General features: G+C 41.6%; 1 protein-coding gene across 1 annotated transcript; it reads right to left on the bottom strand.

Annotated features, from left to right (window-relative positions):
* Positions 1-14,360: 14,360 nt before the first annotated feature.
* CGA (glycoprotein hormones, alpha polypeptide) lies at positions 14,361-19,547 on the bottom strand. The gene is made up of 4 exons (XM_041480408.1): positions 19,448-19,547; positions 17,351-17,457; positions 16,229-16,413; positions 14,361-14,764 (listed from the first exon to the last, which is right to left on the bottom strand). Exons 2-4 carry the CDS (start codon positions 17,448-17,450, stop codon positions 14,687-14,689), a joined length of 363 nt encoding a protein of 120 aa, XP_041336342.1. The 5' UTR covers positions 17,451-17,457; positions 19,448-19,547; the 3' UTR covers positions 14,361-14,686.
* Positions 19,548-21,156: the final 1,609 nt, after the last annotated feature.

Raw genomic sequence — 21,156 nt, forward strand, 5'->3', positions numbered from 1 at the left:
AGCCTGACATAAAATTTACATGTTCTTTACCCATTTTCTCAATTATTTTAGTGTATCCTTGATTACTTCTTCCCCTTTCTGACCTTGATGTGGAGAAAAGCAGAGAAAGTGCAAAGGAATCAGGGCTGTCCTCCCCCCACAGATATGTACTTCCTCATGAGGGGAAGAGGAGGGGCAGGCACTGATCAGATCTCTCTGGTGACCAGTGACAAGGACATGAGGGAAAGGCCAGGGGAGGTTTAGGCTGGGTATTAGGAAAAGGTTTATCACTCAGAGGGTGGATGGGCACTACAACAAGCTCCTCAGGGAAGTGGTCACAGCACCAAGCCTGACAGAGTTCAAGAACTATTTGGAGGAGGTTCTCAGGTATATGGTATGACTCTTTGGGGTGGTCCTGTGCTGGAACAGGAATCAGCCTCCAATGATTTTTGTGGGTCCCTTCCAAATCAGGGTATAGAATAGTATTCTATGATTCTATGTAGCTTCTGATGTTTGATTAGTTTTGATGGCACCTGCTGGCAGACACAGGATATGCCACTGCAAAGCAGTGAGGAGCCAGCAGACAGACACAGACTTGTCAACAGGAATACATGACAGAAACCAAACTAAGGCAGAACAGAAAGGATAGGTCCTGGTGAAAATCATGATGTCTTGTGAGGAAATTATCTCCACCCAGCACCCAACTTGTTCCTGTGCTGTTGGAAACAAGACTTTAACTGTACTTCATGCAAATAGAGAGGAACACTTCAAGCAGCACAACACTACCCAGAGTCAGAAATCTGAGGAGAGGCTGCAGGCTGAAGCCCAGCTGAAAGGCAGAAAACACACCTGTGTGGCAGTAGAACAGCATGGGTCTCGATACGGATGCACAATGTACCTGTCAGCTTCTTCAGACATGAGAACCACGGCCTCTGATTGTGCAGGACTGACAGAAAAACCCCTGTTTGTCACCAACTGCTAGGACCAGAGATCTGTGCTGCCTGCTGGTATTGCCACCATCCTGAGCAGCAGCAGGACATGTGGCAATGGCTGCAGGGCACTGTCCAGGCAGGCACAAACACTACAAACATGGTACCTGTGTCAGGACTAACTCAGTGTAACAGTCACATTCCTTCCCTGCTGTCTGAATCACTTTCCTTTACCCTTCTGCTTGGAATTAGTGGCTAACCCTGAAACTGGGGTGAGATGCTGGACCCCCTGGACAGCCTGAATTGAGGAGCCAAGGGAGATGGCAGAAGGTCCACAGCCCTGCCAGTCTCTGCTTGTCTCTCTCCACTTGAGTGCAAGGGTACAAGGAAGGCAGGGAAGCTTAAAAACATGGTACCACTAAGGGTTGTAGAACTAGAAAATAAACTTGCAAACTATTTCTGTGAAGAATTTAATTACTTTTACACTACGTTCTTAAATTTTGAGGCTTGATCTGCACTTATTTTTCAGCACTTGGAGAACTGCTATGAATCCTGGTTTTTAGGAACACTTTGTTCCTTTGAGAGATGTGGCAGATAAAAGAGAGATGTGATTTGCCTCATCAAGAGAATTATATGCAAGATCCTAATGGAAAAGGCGTAGGGAATATGCCTGTCAGAGCAAAGAGTAAAGAAAAGTAACACCAACAGGGCTGAGTGATACCTCTTTCTTGGGATCAGTGTTCAGTGACAGGCATACTTGGAGTGTGAATCCCAAAATGTATGCCTCTGTTGCTGCAATAGTTTCCCTGAAATTTTCCCTAGGGAATTCAGTGGCACTTCTGATCCCACAGTCCCCAAGCCATAGCAATCCTCACAAACATGCAAATTGGTTTAAACACTCAGGATGAAATTAAAATTTATTTTGTGCCTCACTACAACAGCTAAGGACAGGGTAGCCATTAAGGCCAATGCCAAACATAACCATAAACAGTGTCTGGGATTCAGGAGATGTTTGAGTACACAAAATGTTCAGACACTCACCCATCTAACACCACTGGTCCTTGCTTCCAGTTCCTAAGGGGAGCTCAGGAGTTCTCTGTCCCTCTCCAAACTTTCCCTCCAAAACAGGAACCATACTGGAACAGTCCCAGATGTTTTCTGTTGAACCAGATCAGGTATTTGTGCTATATGGCATAAACTGACACAGTGTCCTGGGTGTGCCAGCAGACCACCAGTATAAATAGTAGATGGGATCTGCTCTGGTAGTGTCTGATAGTAGCCAGGGAGAAGGGAACTGTTAAGTGGAAGACCATGAATATCCATTCATCTCTGCACCCCAAATCCTTGCAAGGCAATCCATGAGGAAGGTACACAAGCCTGAGGCTTCAGAACAAGGCTGACCCTCAATTATGAATTGGTGGTTTAGCAGCAGGCACCATAACTGGTCACATCTCAGGGTGCAAGTGGGGAATCCCACTGGAGGGCAAGAAATCTGGGCAATAATCTCACTGAAAATCAGGAGTAACTGGGCAGAGAGTGTTTTGAATAGAAAATTCCCCAAATGTAATGAATTTTAAAGGAATGAAAATTCAGTTTTGTGGAAATAGAAAAAAGAAGATGCTATGTTAGAAGAAACAAGAAATTGAGGATTTAGTCAAGTTTTCTTGTTGGTTTAGAGTGGCTTTTTGAAATTTTTTTCTGCTTGTCCAGCCATTTCCTCTATGTTTATTCTATATTGCCATCATTAAATGGCAGTGTGGGGACAAAGAAACTGTGTGATGAGAGAAAACAGTGAAAATGTGACTTTAAATTGTGGTTTAAGAACTGAGCCATGATAACTATTTGAAGAACTTCACTTATTCTATATGTTTGTTGTTTTGGGATTTTTAGTTTAAAAAAAAAAAAACAAACAAAAAAAAACTTCAAAATATTATTTCTAACTTCCAAACAAACCTGGGGTTTACCTGACAGGCTGAATTGTCTTTGTTGTTATCTGCAGTCTGTGTTTTTGTAATTGCATAGAATCGAATACTTACTGAATCCACACCATAGGAAAGGCAGGAAGTGCTATCAGTTAAGTAAAGATGTACTCTCAACAAGGCATATCTTGCAATCTCTGCTTGTTAAGTTTCCAAACACCCAAATATTCCAAATTCCTGCATGGAAATAGTTAACAAAGCTGTCTCTTTCCATGATAGCTCACATTTTAGCTCTCTTGAGCAAGCAAATCCCAAGAGAAAATTCTGCCTTAAAAAATCATGATGAAGATGAAAAAGTCAGCCTTTTCAGTTGTTTGAAGCCTGAGCTTTAAAGCCAATTATAATTCAAATTATAAATACGGTCTATTTCTGTCTCACATTTTAAAGAACTGTGAAACGCCAGATGGCTTTTCTGTCGCTGTGCCCTGCCATATAAAATATATTTTTGTGGTTTCTGATCTCACTACAAATAGGGCATGAGAATGATAAGCTGTTAATGTAAAAATAATTTTCCGTGTGAACTTGCCGTGTCTGGAGGCAGCTTCTCAGCAGGCTGGGAGATGCCCTGCTTTTCCACCACTGGATGGCATTCAAGGGCCATAAATACTCACACGGGGAACTGCAGCAAAAGAAAATTAAAACACAGTGTCCAAAGCCTTTGGATTCTTGGTAATGCTTCTGTAATATATTCACGCTTTCAAGGTTCCTAGGAAATAAATCTGGGAAGATAAAAAAACAGTTTCGGAGGAGAAAGGAGCTTTCCTCTGAGACAAAACTGAATATGCATGTAGGATGTGGGACAGGAGATCTGAAAGCAGCATTCCAATTAGGAGAATCCAACAGTCATATCTCGGCGTCTCAGTCTACATCAACATTAATACAGGTTGGCAGGAAACAATTCGATGTGTCTTGTGTTTTTCCTACCCAATATGGACCCAACAGGGAGAGAAAAAGTGAAAAGCATTAATCTGACCTTGGGTCTACACAGACATAATGCCCTGGTCGTGCAACACCTGCACACACAAAAAGCTCTTTAAAGCATTTCTGCCTTTGTATTCCTTCTTTAAAGCTCAGCCCCGTCCTACCGCCAGGCAGCATCATTAAATCCACCCCATCTCACGGCTGAGCGGCTGGGGGAGGCTGGGCTGGAGACCCCCTGGGGCCCCTTCCCACCTGAGCCGCCCTGCACTTCCAGCCCCTCATTAACGATAAAGACAGGCTGACATTTCTCCTGGATAAGACGAGCCCCCCGAGCGGCAGCAGTACTTGTGGGGGTGTAGCCGTAAGGGGCTGGGAGTGCGAGTAGGGCCGGGATGGCAGGGACACAGCTGCTCTTCCACAGCAGCCGGCGTGCCCCGGACCAGGGTCTCCGCAGCTCCCCGGAACGCAGCTCGCTTCGGGCAGGCAGCACCGGCCGAGTTTCAGCAGCTAACACCTTTGAAGGAATAGACAGCTTGCGCCTCTGGTACAAAGGAAAGTTTGGCAGAGGAGAGATAACAGAGCCACGGCCTCTGCTGTGTAGAGACGGAGCAACGAAACACTCATCAGGAAAAGCTGTGATATTCTGGGCAGCCAGTGTTGCTGCCAAGTCTGTAGGTTTTGCTATGAAGTCTAGCTATGAATTTTTGTTCCCTCTTCAATATTTTAAGTCTGCCTTGGGAAACCAGCCTTGCTGCTGCTTGCTGAGAGTGTGGTTGGTGGTGGTGTTCTGGCCTCGCTTGCCCGGAGGTGTTTGTGTTCCTCAAGCTGATTGTGTTCCTCAAGCTGTGCTGCCTGGAGTGCTGCTCACGGTGTTCGTGGTGATGTGCTCAGGGCTCTTTGCTGCAGTTTAGTTCCATTTGGGGTATGACGACAACAGGATATGTTTCCTTCTGGTGAGGATTTAACTCAGGGGACAGGTGCCTGCAGGTAAGAAGCAGGGAGGTCTAAGAATACCTAAGTTAAATTGTGATCTCCTGCTAATATACAGGGTGCTTCACAGCAAAAAGGAGTTCATGTGGCTTAATGTTCCTGTTGTGGTGATTGTGTCTGTAGCATTCAAATATCTCATAAAAATATATATACTCTATCATAAATACATTATATAGTATTTAATAAACATATAAATACATATGATGTTATATACTTGAATATTATATGTTATATATATAAATATTCATGTCCCTAGAGATGTGTCCTTTGTTCGGAGAAGATCCCCAGTGGCATGTGGGGTAAAGTCCTCACAACAGCCTGGTGGAATCTTAGCACCCAGCTACAGACAGCTTTTAGGGGTGCTTGGTTGCTGGTTGTCTGGAGAGGCTCTCATGGACCCCTGGATCTGATATGATAACATGTAATTAGCTCTCTAATGTAGCTTATGAGGCCTAAAAAGAAAATAAAGGAGTTGCAACAGTCCTGCCTATACAACCTTGTTCTCCCAGCCTGGGCGCTGTTGTTCAAACCAGGGATTGAGGGCAGGGAGCGGCTCCCAGGGAGCAATCTTCTGGTCTTCTTTCACAGCAGTCTGCTCAGGAGACTCTTATCAGATTCAGATGTTGTCCAAACCCTCTTCCTGTAAGGCCTATTTTATCTTCTCTGAGGAGGTGGAATCGGGTGGAGTGGTTATCAGTCTTAAACTACTATTGACCATGCACAAGATTTTCTACCCAGCCCATTGAAATGGGGTTTTACAATAACAGAAGCAGAACAACTTTTTTTCTTCCTGCAGAAAAAAACAGTAACCATGTTTTTGACACTTAGTAGTACAGTGTAATGTAAAACAGAGGAAATAGGAAACATCAAGGGCAGAGTTTTAACTCTAAGTATCAAAACACTGACTCTGAATTGGGTTTTAGAAACTACAAAGCACAGTTCAAATACATAGTAATTTCTCAGCAGAGATTATGCGCACAACAAAGGCATTGTGCTCTATCTGACACATTCCTCAGGTAAGAATCCCAGCTTTATCTTTGCCTCATGGCGATTCTCTAATCAAGCAGCTAAAAAGGAACAAATCTTCCTCATTACCCACAGTACCTCACAGCCCTGTGGACACCTAAAATCACACCAGCCACTGAGATCAGTTGTTCTATGGTCATCACCTTTTGCCTGTAGAGCCCTTATACCCAGACCAACAGCCAGGAACCCAATCCCTCCTTGAGGTGATCTGCAACACAACTGCTGGATGGATCCAGAGCATAACCACTGGACTCATTTGTACTGTCACTTGAGAGCTTTCTCCTCTCAAGCACTTCACAGAAATCTATTGCATCCAGCAAAAAGCCCCTAGACTGATGCTGCCCAAGCATGGAGAAAGTGAAGAGCACAGAAAGGCAAGCTGTTACAGTAAATAGCATCATGCTGTCTCCATGTTTATTATTCTGAACACTCTGCTGGTTTTCAGTCTCCCCACTGCTAGACCACTCATCTAGAGCAAAATTATGTTTTCTCTTCTGCTTGGGACAGAAGTTAATCAGTAATGCTAAGAAACTAGAAGACATCCTTATTAGGAATACTGTTGCACTATGAAACCCTCTATCATTGCCCCAGCAATGGTTAATGCCTCATGCCCAAGGAAAGGAAAAAAAATTAATAAAACCTGTCAGAAACAAGTATTTGATCTGACCAAAAAGCAATTAAAAGACCCCATTCCTTCTAATGCTACAGGACCAAAATCTTTATTTATGTTTCCCATTATCTTTGCATTTATGGCTGTAAATGTTACTAATGGCTATGCAATTACCCATCTCTTTTAAGCATTAACTTAGAGCTCTTTCAGACTTCTACCTCCAGCTCTGTGCTTGGAGGCCCCATCAGCTGGGGCTATTTCCCCTGGGCTCTCAGGCAAATGTGCACCCTTATGTCTTCCAGTAATACATGGCTCAGTGTTTTGCCCTTTTATTTATTTTGTGACTTTTCAGAATTGCTTTGCTGTTGTATCCTCCTCTGGGAATATATTTACATGAAAGGAACATTATGAACCACTTAGTATAAAAACTTAAAAGAAGTGAAATGACAAACACATGTACAAACATAGCTATTCCAAATCAAGCTAACTCAAAAACCTGCAGGGGAAAGAAAAATCATTCTGCCTTCCTGTCTTCATCTGGCCTTACCTTACTTAAATTAATAAGTGTACACTTGTGTTAAGGGGTGAGAACAAGGAATAACATTCTCTACCCCTGTCTGCTGAGGATGACATCTCATGGGCCTTTGCACTCACCAGAGTATCACTATGAAGAAGATGGGCAGAAAATAATGATGGGGAATAAAATTGAAATTAAAAATAAAAAAACAAACAAACAGAGAAATAGAGCATGTTGGCTTTTCCTCTTTGAACACTGATTCCCTTAGCTGTGACTGTGTGGTAGAAGGTACTGTGTTCATACAGGCTAGCAGTGACTTACTGTAGTCATTTCTGGAAGTAGGAGAAACAGGGATAGGAGCTGTGTTTGGAGTGCTGGTTTTGTTTCTGGACTGACTCTTCTCTAGGCTGTCTCCACGCAGAGGTGTAGGAAGTTCTAACCTTGCTGTCTCTGAGCAAACTATGGCTAGTCTTGCTCCAAAAGAAAATACCACACCAAAATTTTCAAGAAATGAAAACTGACTCTGCTGTGAGGAAGCCTGACTCCAAACCCTGCAGCAGGGTAAAGGCAATCACCAGGTGATTGTTCAATCTCTATCAAGCAGCAGCTCGAGACAGCTTGAACTGGATACTAAGACTTGGGGTGTTTTACTATTATAATACTACAGAAGATAGAGACATGCCAAAATAATGCCTAAAGAGTGTTTTAGAGAAGCTTAAGTTGCCACAAGGTTGGGGGAAAAGTTTCTTTTACAAGGTAAAAGCTAGCTAAAGGATAGGAAACAAAGGGTAAAGCTAACTTGGACCTTTCACTTTCAAAAATCTGTTTTACTCAACATATTAATCAGAAAACTAGAGAAGGAAATCCTCTGTGACATTTCCAGATTCACAGATTGTACTAAACCCTTGTTCAGGCAGCCGACACTTATGCTGAAGGTGAAGAAACCCAGAAAGACCAGACAAACAAAAATGGTCAAACAAATGTTAGATAAACTTCAGAGCATATCAAAATAAGTTAATGCATCTAGACAAAAGTAAGCCAAACCACAGATGATGCCAAATGCAGAACTTGAAGTGGCATGTCAGAAAAAAAAAAAATTAAGGGTCATTATGTACAAGTCTCTGGTCTCACAAGTCTCTGGGCAGCAATATAAGCTAAAACAGTATCATGAAAAAGGGTACCAGAACAAGACAGAGGCCGTCATTTTTCTGCTATATGTAACCTTGGTATTACCACACTGGAGTACAGGTCAGGGTCTGCTCCCTGCATCTCAGGAAGGGTAAAGTAGAGTTAAAGCAGGTATGGGGAAAACCAACCAAAATTATAAAGCAGCGGTCTTATGAGGAAAACCCTAAAAATGCTGGGGTCTTTGTGATAGAGAGGACAATGCTAAGAACAGGAACAGCTGAGTATTACAAAATAATTAAGGGAGTATCTAGGAAATTAGTTTAAAGTGGAGTAAGTAATTTTTATACTTCTCTAACTTATTGTGACAGGAAGTTATGAGAGCACATAATATCTGCAGGCTCCAACCAGAGTGGATAAATTAATACAAAAGAAGTGCATGGGTAGATCCAAAAAGAACAAGGCAGAGATGTAAACCCCAGTAAACCAGTGTGGATACTGGCACATGTGGGAGTGATTCTGTGATACTGTGAGAGTGTCACAAGGGAAAACAACTGCAAGAAATGGCCAGAGTCTTGTGAGCCCATAAAAAGCATCTGATACTGCCAGAGTCAGAAACCGAGTGCTTGGGTAGAAGGATGGTTGATTTGACCTGAAAGATGTTTCTCATGTTTTTTAGACCATCAAAAATATGAAGAATGACAGATTATGGAAAATGACAGATTATTTTAAAAACAAATTATAGTCACTAAACCTCAAATTCTCAAGAAATTAACACTGAGCTGAAGTCCTCTCCCAAAGCAAATTTCCTGGCCTTTTGTTTCCCTCTGCCAAAAGAATAGTGGTTTCTCTCATATCCCAGACCCAGAATGGTTTGGCAGAGCAGTAACTCAGTTAGATTTACTGCTTACACACGTGTGCAGATAATGAGATGGCATCTTACTCCAACCTGACAGCAGGCCAAGTGCTGAGTTAACATATGTCAGAGACATGGGAAACTGCAGAGCAACAGGGAAACCCCTTAAATAGTGAAATCCTCCAGACACCTGTTAAAACAAACACCTGATTAACTCTTAGTTTTATTTCGTCACCAAGTGAGTTTACAAGTTTCCTGGCATCATCTTCAAATAAATCTTTTTTCATGGAAATCTTCATTGATGCCCTTCCCTCCACTGCAAGAGACTCCTGCTATGTATGCATATATTTAAGTGAATTCCAATTTAGTAAGGAGCTTTTTCCCAACTGTAAAAGGGATACAGCCTGTGCTTTTCTAGAACAAGCTCTGGGATAACCTCTTTCCCCCTCATCACTATTAAAAAACATTGTTTGGGCAGGGTTAAAGAGAGGGAAAAGGACTGCTCACTTGGAGATTCTCAGTCTTGCTAGGAGTAAAAGGTCTGGTCTGAAACATCAATTCATTAAAATCTCTAAAGCTTGAGAGCTTTGCCTTTCTGCCAAGAAGATGTCCTTCCTGTTCTCACCAGCCATGGACTAGAAATTAAAAGGTTTTTCAGCCTGGCGCCTGGAAGCAGCGAGGCACTCACACTGTCTGTCTGTCCACACAGGTGTCCAACAGCTGCTCCTCAGCAAATGTTTAACCCTCTGGTCAGTTTTGAGTATTTTTGGATAAAGGATAATGACCTCAGCCCTTGGAAGGTCTTAGCAGCTCTGTGAAAATAAACACCTACTAGTGGTAAAATATAAAAATTGGGATCTGGCCAGAGAGAAGTTTGTAGCATCCCTAATAAAACATGCTGGATGGACAAACAGCAGCCCTGGCTCTGGATAATGTCTCTGCAGCAGCTCGGGAGGGCACCTGATGTGACCACCAGGCAGAAGAGAGGTTTGCTGAGGACATGGCAAAATGGATTTTCAATGAGTCGTGGCACACATAGTCAGGAAATCAAGCTTCACTAGCCCCTCTGCTCACAGAATTAATTTGTTATTAGGACTGTGGTGATGTAAGTTTATATAGGTCACTGTGACAGCAAAAATATATCATTTTTATCTTCAGTCCGCTTGATCTTCAGCATTTTTAATCCACAGTATCAGTCTGACTGATTCATTGTTACTTATAAACCACACTGACAAAGACTTCATTTTATCTCCATGCACAAATACCCTGTTCCTAAAATATAGAAGATGTGCATTGGCTATCTACATAAACAAGGAATTAGTTTTTCTTCTGATTTTATGACATTGTTTGTCCATGCCCTCTTGAATATATATGACCAACTGAGCCTCTATTTCAGCCATTTTATAATGCAATGAATTTGTATTGTGCTTTGCTTCTGTTTTTTCTTTTTTTACTGCCAATATGGTATTTAATCCCTACAAATATAAATCTAGATACTCTTCCAGCACTCCTATTCATATCCCATTTATTCTTTATTATGGTCCACCGTATTAACTTCCTAATAACATGTAACATTGTTTTCCCTAGTCCTAACTGTAAGTGGGCCCACTGATCTACCATTGCCACTCTTCCATCCACGGCCTGGATTTTCACTCTCACTTTCAAATGTAAGGAAACATATTCTGACCTCATTCTGACAGCTGCAATGACCAAAGAAAATGTATTTGAATAATATACCTTAAAGATGTAACAGTTGGCTGCTGAATCCTGTGGACTCCAGGACCCAGGAATCTCTCCGGGCTGACTGGTGCAGCCCAACAGTGGGCACATAGGGACTCTCCATCCCAGTCTGCTGGACACAGCTCCTGTCCTTGTGTGCTGGTTGGTCCAGCAGAAAAGATGAGCATTTGTCCCAGAGGGGCACCAAGGAAACTGCACAGAGATTACCCAGCAGACCACTGCCTTCAGCCACACTCACATAAACACAAACAAGCCTCACCCTTCTTGCTTCCAGCTGATAAGGATTGAAATCCTCTACGAAAACATGTGTCCTCACTTTTGAGATTCATGAGTGCAGTTACATTCACAGATCCTTGAATATCAGCTCAGCTTGTAAAGCCCTCTAAAAGCCATGCCTGGGCTCCCCTACCTAGACCAAGTGGGTCTCCTCCTACTCTCCAGACAGTCCAACTTGAAGTTTGCTATCAAGAAAATGTGTGGACCACACATTCATCTCACAAGCCTCTCCACAGTCATGGATTCCTTGAATTTAGCACAGCTTCTCTGTGCACCCATGCCCTGACCCTGTGTCCCCTTATTTAGCATGACCTCAGACCTTGTGTCCTTGCAGGTTCAGGCTTCCTACTGCTCATCAATTAGTCCAGCTTAAAATTTGTCACACAATTACATATACATATCCATACAGAATTAAATTAACTAGGGGAAAAAGAAGTATATTTTGTTATTTATATATTTTTGTTTATATGTGTTAATATTTAAACCTCTCCCGCAGAAATATACACTCTGGTCCCTCCAATTGCTGACAACTTGACCTACCCACTGTCCCTCCAACTGGGAAAACCCTGACTTCTACAAGAAAATAATTTCATCCCAGATGATGTGTTCTCTGTTAGAATGATAGAATCATTTCAGGTGGAATAGACCTTTAAGATCATCTAGAGTAACCATTAACCCAGCCCTGCCAAGTCCCCTACTTATTCATGTCCCTAAGTGCCACATTTACACGTCTTTTAAATACCTCTAGGTTTGGCAACACCACCACTCCCTGGGTAGCCTGTTCCAGCTTTTAAGCTTCTCTGTGAAGAAAAGTCTTCAGTCTGAAGCTCCCCTGGTGCAGCCTGAGACACTACCTCATGTCCTATCACCTGTGGCTTGGGGAAAGAGACAGAGCCTCACCTGGCTACAGCATGTGTTTAGGCAGTCGTAGAGGCTGGTAAGGTCTGCCCTGACCTTATCCTGTGGCATACTGGTCTCGCTTGTTGCTGTCACCAAGATCTATGGGTTCCTTCTCCAATTCACTTAGACCTTGCAGCACACACACATGGGATACAAAGTTTTGCCCAGTCCCGACACCGGCACTGACAGCAGGCTCATTCCCCCTTCCCACTGCTTAGGAAGGCCAGGATGCCGTCCCTAATGGCCCATCAGCCGGGGCCTGAAGGGGTCTGGTCTGTCTTGTTTCCCTCACCACCTGCTGATAAGTTTGTGTATCTGCGTGCTTATTCCACCCCTTTCCTTGTTCCGTGTTGCTACTTCTGAACTGAAAAGTTAGAGCCAGAGAACTTAAAGAGGCCAGTGCTCGCCCATTCCACACAGCTTCACAATAGACGCTCTGCAAGCTCTTGGTGCCTGGGGTCGCCTGAGGGGGAGAGGGATCCGTGAGTTGAGGAGTTCATGACTAAAAGCAAAAGAAAAGCCCCTGAAAAAACGCCAAGCATCCTGGCAGGACACAGGGCTAGAACATCTCTTTTTTTTTTTTTTTTTTTTTTTTTTTTTTTTTTTTTTTTTTAAATATATATATATAAAGGGTGGGTTTCACTCTATTTGATATTTCTATGGTTTTACAACCCGAAATATGGAAGTTTATTGTGCGGCTTCTGTGGGCAGCACAAGCATAGGTAGGCAAGCAAGTGGTCGATTCTGCCGGAGGAGATGGTTTGAGTAAGACGTCATCCAAGAAGGTCGGCAACACAGAAAGGCACATCACACCTGCAAAGAAACTTCAGGGAACGTGTTTCCCTGCTCTCCTTTTCGGTCCTGTCAAAGTTATGAGCAAATGCAATACCATTCCCGAAGGTAATCATGCTGCAGCTTCAAATCACTCCTCTCTCGTTGCCCAGGAATCCTAGGTAGGACCTGGCTTTCCTGCAAAAGTAGCCACATCAATCACTTTTAATAAAATTGTACAGCAGCTTGGAATTGTGAGACAGCTACAGCAGCTGCTTGACACGTATTCCCATAACGTTTGAGTGATGATCCGGAATGAGAAATTAGACTCGTCATCCTGAAAACCTGTGCTGCTGGTGTTACTAAGCTAATCCTAAAGACCATCCTACTGAACTTTCTCTCCTTTGACCAAAAGTAACGTGGAAGCAACTGAGACTTAGATAAAACACTGAGGGCAAAGCTTTCCAGACTATTGAAATTTTCCAGAACAGTAAGAACAGCGAAACAACGAGATCAGTCTCCTTCATAAAATCGGTTTTTTTCAAGAGCAAGTCAGGCAAAATATCTCCCAGGAATGGCACGGTGAAGCCAGGACATAAGAGGGGGTTAAGGGTTAAGGCGTGGAGATCAGGTTAGTAAGGTTTACTGAACATACACTGAAAAAGCTTCTCTAAGAACCTCATCTCCTCTACATGCGAAAAGCCTTTTCTTCTCCACAAAGCCCCGTGATTGTATTCTTAGCAAATAGCACTGAATTTGCACTCGAATAGACATAAGGGGGGGTGATTGGTGGATTTAAACGATCATTAGAAGCCGATCTTCAGCTCCTCAAGTTCCCCATCACAGCTTAGCCCTGGGGGTCCGCCTGAACTACTTCAGTCATTTGGCACCGGCACAGGTATCGGCCACGGCCGTGGCCCGGGACAGACCAGCCACCCTGACAGCCTCACTCCAGGAAATCCTCCCCATCCCCATGGAATATTACTGCTGTCCTCACAGCTTCAACTGCAGGGAAGTCCCCCATAAATATATCTGAGGCTTTTTGGGTTGCCACATTTAAACTCTTGCAGCCAGTGACCGAAGCAAGGATGGTGTTGTCACCCCAGAAATTAGGATGAAGAGCAAAGAAATTCATTCACTTCAGTTCCCATGGGCAGGTTTCAGACCTGTGAGCAGTTCCTCCAGAGCCCCCGATGCAACCCACTACAACTAAACAAGCTTTTGGTACTAATGTCGGGTGTTATGAGTACATATTCTGTGGTCCCCTTCTCACATAACACATTCCCTGCCTTTTCCATTTGTATATCTGGGTCTAGCACAAGGCGTTTGGGAATTACTAAAGCCCTATGCCTTGATGAAGACAAGCAAAAGGTAAGCAGCTTAAACAGCTAATACTCTTGTATGACTACTCTATTCCACCATTGTTACATGAAAATGGACAAAAATTCTTTATACTGTTTGATTTTGCATCATTTGTCTACCTATATGGGAGAAGATTAAATTCAGAGAAATATAAAAGATGGCACAGAAAGACAGGATACTATGCATAGATGATATATTATTATACTTTCTGGCCATTAGGTAAAATAAAAATGGAAGAAAAGAAGGAGGAACAATACATTGCAACTTCAAAAAATTTAATCATTAAGTAAATAAGGGGAAAATAATTCTTCTTCTGTTCATTTTCCCATCCCTCTCCTCCTTTTTCCCTCTCTCTCCCATAAAAAAATCTAGAAATTTAAATTGCATCAGAATCTATTTTTGTCTGTTAAGCTAATAAATCACCATTTTCCTCAATAAACATTGATGATTTAACTGACAGTTTATTTTAAAAATAGATCAAGCATTTGGTCATGCAAGCGCTGTATTTTATCCCTAATGGAAATAATTACACTTACTTAAATGCATGAAGAAGCAAGGAAGAAATAAAATAGCCATCTATCTTATCCAGAGGTCTACCCAGAGTCTTTACCAGAAAACATAAGGTTTTATACTGTAGTGCTATAAAAGCTGAAAAACAAATGTTCCATTCACCGTTGTCCTTGACCATTAACAAAGGGACAGGCTTTAGGATTTATGATAGTAGCAGGTACTGCAGTGACAATCTGTATGGTTCTCTATCTTCACATTGTCCTTAAGGGTAATCTTAAAAAAAGAAAACACACACATATAACAAATAATTAGGATTAGCTGTGCAGTAAAATCAGCATTGTCAAGTAAAATGTGCCTGAAAACTTTTCTTAACTACAAAGTACACAGGCCCTTTGGGGTACATGTACTAGAATGACTTCAACACCAACATATGAAGCTGCATCATCACTGTTTTTGGAGCTGTAATGTGAAAGATTTCAGTAGTGCCATGCACAGTGATGCAATATGCTGCTCTTTAACCTGCACATTCCTTAAAGTGTCTGATTTTCCAAAAGTGTCAAGTAACCAATCTATGGAAAATCAGAAACCGTCCTTAAAATACATCACAAGGGAATTACAAAAACAAAGGCAACAAACACAAGAGTCACCTTCATACTTAATCTCAACCAAATTCTAGCTGCTGCCTCAGGGCAAGTATAGCATTGTCAGTGTAGAATAAGATCTATGTTCTCCTCAGGTGAAGAGCCAGAATTGGTTCAGCAGAGTTTAAAGTCAGGTGTCTGGCTCTCATCACAGCCAGTGGAGACCCAGTGTTCTCTTCATCTGTACCCAGTGAGCTGTCAATTGTCATTTGAGGGGTCAGAGGGGATCTCACCAAGCCTCCAGCTGTCACTCTAGAAACACTTTCATGAGTTCTGTGTCTGCCAGCCATACCCATATGACTTCAGTACCCTAAGATATTTCAAATGCACCAAATCTGTGAGTGGGTAACAGCCAAACCTCTAGCTGACACATTTAATGAGCCTGATTCAGGTCACCACAGGATAGACACCTTAGCTTGTTTCAACTAGCTCACCATTTATAACTTAAAATGTAAGGTTTCTTCACTTGGAGCAGAAACACTTCCAAAATAATCAGATTTAGAAGAAACTTTAAAAGATCCTTCCAGATGAATGTTAAGTGTTCACAGTACTTGCACACATTTACAGTTCCCTCTTGGTTATACTATGAAAATGTAAAACATCATCTCAATTAATCTAAGGAGCACAGATGGTTTTGGTCCCTCATTCCCATATACGTCATAATAGTATTGATCAGGCACCTTCCCAGAGAACTCCTTTCTATGCAGGAAAGACACAAGGCAATTGACTTATTAAAATCAAATACACACTGCATAGCATTTAAGGGGAGGGTGCACATCCAGGAGAGTTGAAAACACTGGGACAAGTCCATTACCAGAGCTGCAGGCATCATGAGACAAAGCAGTTTCATAGAATTCAGCAACACTGCACCAATTTCCTCATCCCAGCTGAATATCAGACTCGTTACTGGTTGATGATTTAATTTCTTCTTTATAAAAAAGAAAGAACCAAGGCATAAAGGACATAAATGCCAAGGATTCTTCCCTCAAACTGCTCTCCAGTGTCCTCCAGCAAAACCATATTCTTTACTACTTACTGCTTCAGCTTAATATTGCATTCTAAAAGAAGCTAAAGCAGACGTCGTTCTCACCCTCACCTTGGTAAAAGCCTTTGCTACACAGCACGTTGCTTCTGATGTAATGTTCTTTGGAACAAGCATGGTCTTCTTGGACCTCATTGGAGTGGGATAGGCACGGGAGAAACAGCACCCAGTGCACTGGTAAATGGGTGCCCCTGGCTTGGAAAAGAATCTGTTCTCCCCTAGCTTGCACTCTGGACAACCTGCCACAAAAATATAAGGAAGAGAATTTTACTTGGTTTCCAGCCGTATTTTCATTTTCAAAAAGGAAGGGAAAGTGCAGGCCATAAGAGGAAGCACAAGCCACATTCTGTTGCTTGATGTCAGCAGAACAGAAAAGCACAACACCAAAAGCTCTCCTCTTTAGGTTTTTTCAACTCTACAACATGCACCAGCTGTAAAACTAGGCTGCGGCTTTCTAGGTAAACCACAAGAACTACTGGATCTTTTCTGGTTTTTCTCTTCAATTTTGTTGATACTTGTGAAGGTTTTTTTCTGTCTACATCACTAGCTATTCCTAGAAAACTTCCTACTAGCTGTAGATAGTTAAAAGCACCAGCAGGATTTGTAGTGCTTCTTAAACATTGCCTGGTTTTAGGCAAGATTTTTTTATAGAGCACTTTTTGAATGTTCGGTGGTACCAAGATTTTTGTACATCACATTTTTTAATATTTTATTTAAGGCTAAACAAAAAGCTCTGCAACCTCCAAAGTACCCTTAAAATCTAATATGTGTCTTTCATAGAATGCTATACCACCAGCATCCCATATTCTGGGATCTACATAGGAAAAATATTCTGCATATTATGAGGAAAAGCTGTGGTTCTTCTGTTCCTAATGTTACGTTGTCATTTAGATCACAGGAGTACAAGAAACCAAACATTTCTATTCAATAGTGTTTCAAGGATTAAGGTTCCCCACATCAGCTTGAGGACATGGTCATCTGGGACATCGTTGACCTGGAGAAATTAAATTTAAGGAAGAAATAGGAAGCATGCTCATAGTGAAATTATCTTGATTTATTATACCCTCATTGTCAATAAATGCAACTGAATGATAAAATTTATGGTGACATTTATAAAAAGTGAAAATTTAATTAATATTCTTTATAATTGTTCTATTTTGAATGTGGAAAGCTTACCCTGCATGAGAAACTCTCCATCTGGGAAAGTATGAAGAAGATGTAGAAATACAGACAAAATGGTCAATGTGACAGCTGCATACTTCCCATAGCAATCCATGATGTACCTAGAAATACAAATACACACGTTTTTGAAGGCTGAGACCAAAGGCAGCATGAAAAGAACACAGTCCCTGCCTGACAGGGGTTGCTAAAGTGGAAAGAAACAAAGTTTATGAGCAAAACTGATATGCAGTGCTTTCCAGTGCAATGAATGAAGACAGTGCAAAAAAGCATTTTCCTAATTAAGACAGAGAAAAAAAAAATAGAGGAAAGAGAATGATCTGATGCCCAGCTAAGCAGAATGGCTAAAAGGCTGATAATGTGGGAGTCACCAGGTGGCAAGGCTGGGTGCTGGGTACAAGTAACTTCACCTCCCTCCCACCTGCCCAGTGAGTCAGTTCATGCTGGCAGAAAACAGAGGATAAAGGAATTAAAAGCAGCCAATAATGATCAGGAAGAGAAAATATTGGCAACAATTCTGGAAGCACTAGAAATAAGCATTTAGAAGAGGTATCCAAAAGCCACTTCAGTGTATGCATGTAGATATGTATACAGGCTCTATGCAACCAGTGGTTTTCCTTCTCTGCTTGGACTTTTCCTGAAAGCTTTGGAAGCACTGAACATGGCTGTCAGGTTCCTGAGAAGCAGCTGCCAGCCCTCTGTCACCTGTTCCTTCAACAATAATTAAGTAGTGTCTGCAGGAGAAAGGTGGTCCTTCACGCTCTTTACAGCTTCTTATAGTCCTGCCAAACCTTTTGGGAACTGAATTGTACTCAACAGCATCTACGGAGCCATGCAGAGTGGATTGGCTGGATCCCTTGCTCCAGAAAATAAAGCACTTCTTTTAAGGTTGTTTTGTGTATATCCTCTTTCCAGTCCCTTAGAGGGTGTGTGACCGCTGGCAGACTTGCCTGCGCTGGAACACAATTCCACAGTTTAATGTTAAGCCCATGCTCCATCCAAGGGAACATTCCCCAGAGTGCAAGAAGTCAGCTGGAGGGTCTCATGCACCAGCAGAAGACAGACAGACTTTTCCAAACGATCTGTTGCTACATCTGAGCCTATTGATAGCCTAAATGCTTCAATAGCCCCCATAAAAGAAGCCAGCCACAAGAATAACACCACAACACTAGACAGATTATCCTGTTTTTCATGTTTTTTGCTGAAGGCACTGTGGCATCCTTCACCCTAATTTTTCCAAGAAGATATAATGCTATAATTTGGTACATTGTAATGGCTCAAAGAAATCCCAGAGGGAAGCTTTTTTACATTATATTAACCAAAAGGGGAATTGAAATTGCAGTTTTGCACTTCCTCTATTGAGTCAGATTGTCAGGCTCATACCAAAACCACCAAAGAGACCTGTCAATAAACCACAAATGTGATCTTCTCTGCTTTTCCAGAGCAGTAGCTGTTTTGTCTCATGGTCTTACTTGAATTTTCTGACTGCCCCCGTGCTCTTAACCCAGTTAATATTCTCACCACTCATTTCATCTCACTGTCAAATCCAAGGAAGCTTCTACTTTGTTCTCTTAAATATTATCTTTCTTAAGCTACTGGAACAATACATAATGCCTGAATTTCAGGAGCACTTTAGAAAGATGGCAATTTTAAATCTTTCCCAGCAGATTAATTCTCACCTCATTATTTACAATATCTTGTCTTTTTCCATTAAAGACTCTAAAAGATGTGCTAATACCACAGGTTGCGTAATGTTTGATATTTGACAGCAATTGCTAGCATTGAGCAGGAGAAAAACACAAAGTTACTAATGAAGAAGTTTGGGACCCAATCTGAAATCAAAAATTATCAATGTTTAGCTGCAATCTAATTCTAGAGCCTCATTTTCTCTTACTTACAAAGTAAGCTTAACTCTAAGCATTGATGTTTTCATCCCAAAGTAAGTTTTAAGTTAATGTTCAAAGCAAAAACTTTGACAGAATGGAAGGAGGAGAAAACTTTTGGAAATAAGGGAAAGAGAATGTCAAAACATATGCAATTGCTCCTCTGTAACAGCAATGAAAAAATAAAAATATATTACCTCCCTTGTATTACCTTGTATTACCTTGTATTCGACAAGAATAAATCAGAGAAACTGCAGGATAGGGTCTGAAGATGAGCTGTCCTCAGTGCTTGGTGGTAAGTTCCCAAAACTGATGTATGAAAAAGTTGCATCTTTCTTTTATACCAGTAACAGCTAGATCATATTCCTCGCCCACATCTAAGCCATTGGATCAACTGTACATTTTCTCTAATGACTGAACGTCACTTTATGTAATTACCAGCCCACCATACTGATCTTATCTTCAACCTGACTTTCATAAGGATTATTTTTTTTTCTTATATAATGAAAAAAGGTCAGATTGAGAGCACAAAGTCAGTGCTGTATGAGTTTCCTGGGGAACTCAAACACTGAACATCCTTTTTTTTTTTGCTACAGTTTTCAGTGAACAGAAGCTCATTTTCAAAAAAGAACAAATTAATGTTTTGTAACATTTTTAAACTGGGGAATATTATTAAAAATATATTATAAAACACTACTATAGAAATGGCACTGTTTTAGCAGAGAATAAAAACTAGAGCAACAGTGATTGATACAAACATTTAGAAGAAATGTTAGTTTGTAAATTCTCCATTTGAATTTAATGCACAGAAAATGAATGCATGGATAAACATAGAAACGTAGAAGGAATACATTTATAAAAGTAAAATTTCTGGCAGGATCTTATCTTGTTTTTAGAATAAAGCTAATGCATTTGCAGCACTTCTGAAAACTGCACCAGAGTGCAAGTTAGAGACTTGTAAGTCCTCAATTTCAAGTGACAGAGTCTGTGTAGATGCTGGCTACACAGGACTGGTCCCACCCTGCCTTCTGGCACTGAGGCCAAGCAGCACAGCCGGGCTTGCATCCATTGGATGCTCCCGTTCCTCTTCTCAAAGGGGAGGCCAACATTCAAACACCTTTTGGGAACAGCCCCTGGCAATGCAGACAGCCTTGGGTCGGTGCTCAAGACCTTGCTGTGTTTCCAAGCCCTGGAGAGTTGAGGGAGGTTCACTTCAGATGTAAAAGCTCGCTGTAGAAGTGAAGTGCCTGAACCCTAGTCACTCGCACTGGTTGCCCTTACAGAAAATGGAGAGAAATATCCCTAAACATTTATTTCAGTACAAGATTAAGCCACTTTAACCCTGTGCCTATTTTTCATCATTGAGAGCCCAGTGTAGCTACCTTGGACTGCTCACTGTTCTACCCAGAGAGATTTACAAATGTTTTATAGTTTAAAAAAATTCTTAAACACCCACAGGCTTAAAATTACCTTTTAAGGACCTGCTTTGTGTCACACACTGATGGAGATGGGATATTGAAAGAGACCCCCTGCAGCTTCTCGTGTTCCTATGAAAATGAGGCTTTTATTCACAAAACAATCAGTCTCTTACAACAAGTTCATTGTATAGTTGGATTTGGTGAACTGAACCTCTGTAGATTTCTCTCTCTTCAGTTTTCATAGACTTCTTTCGCTCTTCAGTTTTCTTCTCCCTTGCCCTGACTCTCTTCTTAATAACAGCAACACCTCCAGACTCCATTTGCTATTTCAGACACATTTATCGCAACCTTTATCACCTCTGCCTTCACTAACAATCTCATCTGCTTCAAGGTGTCCGACACCTTTTTCTCTTCCATTTGTTCAACTCATCACCGTAACAAAGTGATGAGTTGAACTCAAAACAATTGTCCCCAGCCTACGCTTGGATTGAAATTGGCTCTT

The sequence above is a fragment of the Pyrgilauda ruficollis genome, unplaced genomic scaffold (assembly GCF_017590135.1).
Source record: "Pyrgilauda ruficollis isolate IOZ18807 unplaced genomic scaffold, ASM1759013v1 scaffold51, whole genome shotgun sequence".
Classification (NCBI taxonomy): Eukaryota; Metazoa; Chordata; class Aves; order Passeriformes; family Passeridae; genus Pyrgilauda; species Pyrgilauda ruficollis.

Coding starts and splice junctions, on each gene's coding strand:
- CGA (XM_041480408.1), bottom strand. CDS start 17,450: ATGGATTGCTATGGGAAGTATGCAGCTGTCACATTGACCATTTTGTCT. Junction 16,414..17,350: donor TGGAGAGTTTCTCATGCAGG/GTAAGCTTTCCA, acceptor TTTTTGTGGCAG/GTTGTCCAGAGTGCAAGCTA. Junction 14,765..16,228: donor TAGCAAAGGCTTTTACCAAG/GTGAGGGTGAGA, acceptor TCTTTTTTTAAG/ATTACCCTTAAGGACAATGT.